Source organism: Odontesthes bonariensis, chromosome 12 (assembly GCF_027942865.1).
Source record: "Odontesthes bonariensis isolate fOdoBon6 chromosome 12, fOdoBon6.hap1, whole genome shotgun sequence".
Classification (NCBI taxonomy): domain Eukaryota; kingdom Metazoa; phylum Chordata; class Actinopteri; order Atheriniformes; family Atherinopsidae; genus Odontesthes; species Odontesthes bonariensis.
The window spans coordinates 19,508,632-19,514,113 of record NC_134517.1 but is presented as its reverse complement, the minus strand read 5'-3'; the positions used below and the strand labels follow the sequence as shown (position 1 = coordinate 19,514,113).

General features: G+C 41.6%; 1 protein-coding gene across 1 annotated transcript; it reads right to left on the bottom strand.

The window, feature by feature from the left end:
* Window positions 1-1,234, bottom strand: LOC142395965 (NAD(P)H dehydrogenase [quinone] 1-like). Its single transcript, XM_075478512.1, has 6 exons — window positions 1,231-1,234; window positions 955-1,128; window positions 746-876; window positions 555-668; window positions 383-484; window positions 1-297 (listed from the first exon to the last, which is right to left on the bottom strand). The coding sequence occupies exons 1-6, from the start codon at window positions 1,232-1,234 to the stop codon at window positions 1-3; spliced, it is 822 nt and encodes a 273-aa protein (XP_075334627.1).
* Between the last annotated feature and the right edge of the window lie 4,248 nt (window positions 1,235-5,482).

Below are 5,482 nucleotides of genomic sequence, written 5' to 3'. Positions count from 1 at the left end.
TCAGCACCCAGCTTTCATCTGGCTGTGGGGAGGCAGCCGCTTGCCCAGGTGGATGCCCACCGTCAGTCCAAACTCCTTGCTGGCATGCTCCTCATGGACATCAGGCTTCAACTGGAAGCCCTTGTCGTCAAAGCTGTCCAAGGGAATGAAGGACAGCGGCTTTTCTTCCATGAGGCCTTGCAGACGTGTACGCCAGCCCTCCAGCATGCTGGTGCGAGCTTCAGGAGAAGCGGAAGAAGGAGCCCAGAAGATCTGAGGGGCCAGGACCTGGAAGCCACAGTAGTGAAGGATGCCATTCTGCAGGGGGATAGGAACAGTTGTGTCTGTATGGATGCTTGAAGTCCAGTTTATTGCAAGTAGTCCATCTGGAGTGAAATAGTACCTGCAGGGGCCACAGTGTGACATTCATGTCCCCATTGAGGCCAGTTGGGCTGAACATGGATTCAAGAGACCCAGTGGTAAAGGACAACATGGCTTTCTTGTCCTGAAAAGAGGAAGCAAGTTGAGAACACAGGATCTTTTGAGACAAATACAAACCTTGATTTAGCCCTTACCTTGAAGATTCCCAGACTGTACCGCTTGTCCTGCGAGAAGGCAAATCCACTCGTGAGCACCCGATCAATCCAGCCCTTCAAGATTCCAGGAACACTGAACCAGTACATGGGGAACTGGGGAGAACAGGCCCATATTTTGTATAATGAAGATTTATTGGTTAGTACAAACATTACTGGCACCCAGGTTCTACCTGAAAGATAATGAGGTCTGCCTCAGTAAGTTTAGTTTGCTCCTTAGTGATGTCATCCGACAGTCTCCCGTCCTCCCATGCAAGCTGGGTCTCCTTTGAGTAACGAAAGTGTTCAGCGTCCTTCACGTCTCCTGTAACAAGTGGGGTTTGTTAGATTTACAGACCAGTCAAATGTAAGGCCTCTTTAATTAATTTGTGTATCAAGACACCTTTGATGTCCTCAGCTGTAGCAGTGGCTTTGAAGTTCATGGCGTACAGGTCAGAGACGTCGACTGCGTAGCCTTGAGTGGTCAAAACCTTCACTGCAGCATCTTTGGCTGCAGCGTTGAATGAGCCAGAGCTCTGGTGAGCATACACGATCAACACTTTCTTTGCTGCCAAGACAAGAAAAGATTAGATTTAGTAGCCATCAGATTAATATCAATTCACAGACATTCACCAAATGTAACAGTAAACTTTTCATGCAGGTCAAACATAAGTCTTACCCATCCTGACACGAGTTCTGTAAATTATGAACTGTACACTTAGCTGGTTTAACAAAGTTCATACTGCAACAAAGCACAGGATGCTGTTTTTATACACCTCCTAGATCCAGCTCTCTCAGGTGCTGTCAATTAGCAATTAAGGCCACAAATCAATCACCTGAAATGGGGGATTATCTCTCAGATCTCTCATCTAATTAAGACCACGCCAGTGGCAGCCGTTCAGGTGGAGATGGGGGAGATGCCTCTTCATCTTAGAAGAGACCAGCTATCTCTTGTGTACTGGCCAAACTTAAGAGGCCATACTGCTAAACACATGAGCCAGTCAGTTTTATGGCAATGCCAAGAGAGAGAGAATGATCTAATTAAAAGCTTAGGTTGGACAATAAGGCAGAAAACTTCCACAATAGGAATCGGTGCTCTTTAAATAAGCCCTACAGTGGCTTATTCAGGTGTTCCCCCTTGGTTACTGGCAGATGTTCCTATTGACTTGGGTTTGCTGGATGAAAAGAAGCATAATGAACTAGACCATTATATTGTCAAAAGTTATATAGCAAGTAAGTATAAAGAAACACTCATTTTGTATACCGATGCATCTAAACAGACTGACAAGAAAGTGGGAATTGCCTATGTTATCCCTCAACTAAATGTCAAATCCTTTAGAAGAATTAATGATGACTTGGCTGTTTATACAGCAGAATTGTTGGCAATATGGATGGCCCTGTTGTGGGTACAGAGTAATAGGCCTAAGCAAGCTGTAATAGCTTCAGACTCTAGTTCAGCGTTGATAAGCCTGAAGAACCTTCACTCTGAATCAAGACTGGACATAGTGTATGAAATAATGCAACTAGCCAACAACCTATTAAGGTCTGGTATCAGTACTACGCTTCTATGGGTTCCAGCCCATATAGGTGTAGGAGGTAATGAACTGGCGGACAGATGTGCAAAAGAAGCAGCAAGAAAATCTGTTATAGATATGAAGGTTAAATACAGCAAAGCTGAAGTCAAAAGTATAATTAAAGCTAAATTATTGGAAAATGGCAGGTCTTATGGGATAATGGTCAGTCTGGGAGACATCTGTGTAATATTCAAGGAAAGGTGGGGAGGAGTAGGAGTACAAGCAGGAGTAAACAGGAAGAAGATGTGGTATCCAGAATGAGGCTAGGACATACAGGTCTAAATAGAACTTTATTTATAATGAAAAAGCATGTTGATGACTGAGCTACTTTTAAACACAGACAAATACAGACATGCATGCAATCAAATAACCACACATCACTGGATAAAAGTTACAAAAAACAGATAAATGGGCACATGTGGGCTCATTCTCTTTCTGGGAAGGCTCAAGTCGGAAAAAACAAACACTGTCTTTAAGTAAATTATGTGTAACAGAATTGCCGAAAGTTTATCCTGTCTGTGTCCAAGATGTTTAAAATTGTGTGCCACTCCCGATGTCTTCCGACCAAGTGAAGCACTTGTGATGGGGTAATCCTCTCGCTCGACTGTACTGGTTTTCCTTTGCATTACTTTCGTCTAATTAAACATTTGCCTGCGGTCAAACCCACTCACGAATGTTCTCCTGTAAAATGGACAGAGCATTCGGCTTCAAAGGTAAACCAGAGCTGACGCACATCTGGAGTCAGAGGCCAACGTCTCATCTACCCAGCCACTGTGAGGAGGATGGGGTTAATAAAAACTGCTTCATATCTTCAAAATGGGATCACGTACATTCAAACTCTTGCTCTCGGCTTCTTCAAATTGCCTCCTTTCTCAATTATTTAGATTTATTTTAGTTAACACTCATAGCTGTTTATCAAAGTAATACTTATTTTGTAGCATGACAGGCATTCTGATGCCGGGATGGTGGCATGCTTTGGTGGTTTATCACATACTGTGCTCCACAAGTTTAGCTCTTATGTTTCAAAATTGTGAATGCACAGAAGCATAAAAAGCTGCAGCCACACTTCGATGGATGATTTTCATGTTGAGCTTCATGGTGGATGCTTAATTTTACCGTGAAAAACTGTCCAATATCGCCATCATGTGGTCAAAGTTACAGTAGAGTTTTTACTTTAGGACAGAGGTCTTCCAGCCTAGCAAGCCAGACCCGTACAGCAAAAAGCTGTACAGGGGTCTAGTGACGCTGGATAGCAGTGTGGGCGGGATAAACGGTTGTGTGTCAAGTTGCCTCTGCACTCAACGCCACGCAATAGGATGGCGCAACAACCAATCAGAGCGATGAAGAAGGATTACGTAGTCAGCGCGACGGAAAGTAAATTAAACTTTTACCGTACCCGGTGGGCAAAACTCCGAAAACGTCCTTTTTTTAAAAAAAAACTTAAGTGCAGTTATCTGTTCGTCTCGCAAAGAAAACTGTATATCTACATTTTCTAGAGTCGCTGCCAAAGCCAAATTGAAAGACTGTTCGCTGGGCGCAGCCATACCTCTCTCTGGAACTACACACTGAAACGTCGCACCTCTGTCGTCACTAGGTAGCCCGGCCTCCGACCCCGCTCCTCACGATTTGATTAGCCCGATTAAGTTTCGATTTGTAGCCTCGCAAAACGACCACAAGTGACTAGACTAGCCCCGGAGCAAATTCAATTTGCGGTCGCTAGGGGCGTCTAGATTTCTAGGCTAGAGGTCTTCAACAGGGGGTCCGCGGAGTTACTGTAGAGGGGTCGCGAAATCTTTGGTTGATTAGACGATTTAAATTTTTTTATTTATTAATTTTTTTTAAACAGTTTTTTCTCACAAATTGTGTGCAAACGTGTGCCATCCACAGATGGTTTGAGGATTCATTGTCCCATCTACATGCATGTTTAAAGTTAAAATCTGTGGATTATTTGACTAGCTCAGTGTTCTATGCAAGATGTTTGTTTATAAATGGCAGTGGCACGGCCACCCTGTACCTTGCACATGTTTAAAATAAAAACATGAATATATTAACCTGTTTATTATTTGAATAGCTTAGTATTGAATGTACAATAACAGATTAGCAATGTTTATACACGACACTAGGCCCCGTTAAATATAAAACACAATTGTATGCCATATAAATAGTAGGGGGGTCCCTGCTCCAACTTCCCATCAGTTTGGGGGTCCTTGGCCTGAAAAACGTTGAAGACCCCTGCTTTAGGACGTAAAGCTGTTGTTGCACCTTTTTACAGACAATCAAGAAAAAAAATTGGTGTGTATGATTTCAGTCTACTAAATTTTTCCTTGCTATAACTTTCTCTATTTGTCTACCTGTCCAGATAAGAATAGCTGTCAGTATGGCATATGGCACGAGGCACTGTTATCTGGCATGAAGAATATTTTACAATTTTTCAAACTATTCTTTTATAATAATTTAAAGCTGAAGTTATTAAAAACATGTTGAACAGATGGGCTGTTGGGTCCAACTTACAGTCACACTTCATCTTAACATTATCTTTACATCCATTAATCTAAAGAAATGTTAGCATAGTGTCATAAGTAATAATATAACTGATATTAGACAGTTTTTAGTTTATAAGTGAAATGATAAACATAATTAAGATAACTGATATTAGACAGCTGTTCGTTAGAAGTAGTTTAATTTTGTCTTGAATGTAAATGCTTTTATAAGATTAACATGATTGCATTTGAAATCTGTGTGGGTTAAATATTTATAATTGGTAATGCCTCCGGGATCCAGTAGGGGGAGCACGCACCTCTTCCTCACTCAGTAAAGACGAAAGAAGGAGAGAGCGACCGTTTCATTTACTCGTTTTCCCATCGCTATTTCCCTTGTTCAAGGGTATAACAATAGCAGCTTACACTAATGCAGAGCTGCTTTTCTGAGGAGTCTTTTACATGCCTGGTAAAACGTTGCCCACTTGAGCAAGCAAAAATGCTCAAACATGAATTTACGGTGTGGCTTCATTATGATTGACAAGTTGCTGCATGGCAATATGTTGAGAAGTGTAGTACTGAGTACCAAAGGCTTGAATAAATTAAGATGTTCATTTTCATACTTGAACTGCAATTTTACATTGTTCCAACTAAAATGGTTCCAGTTAGCACCATGTCAATGACATGTCTTCGTTAATATTGGGATTGTATATGGACAAATGTGAAATATTTCAAATATCATTTAAGTGTAATGATGTCCATCATGTGTTATTGGATTAAGTGTGCATTTGGGTTGACTAGTTACTGAATTTGCCCCTGGAGAAGTGTTATTTACGCTAAAGCTTTCCCCCCCTCCTACAGAATCCAAAATGTCACTGCT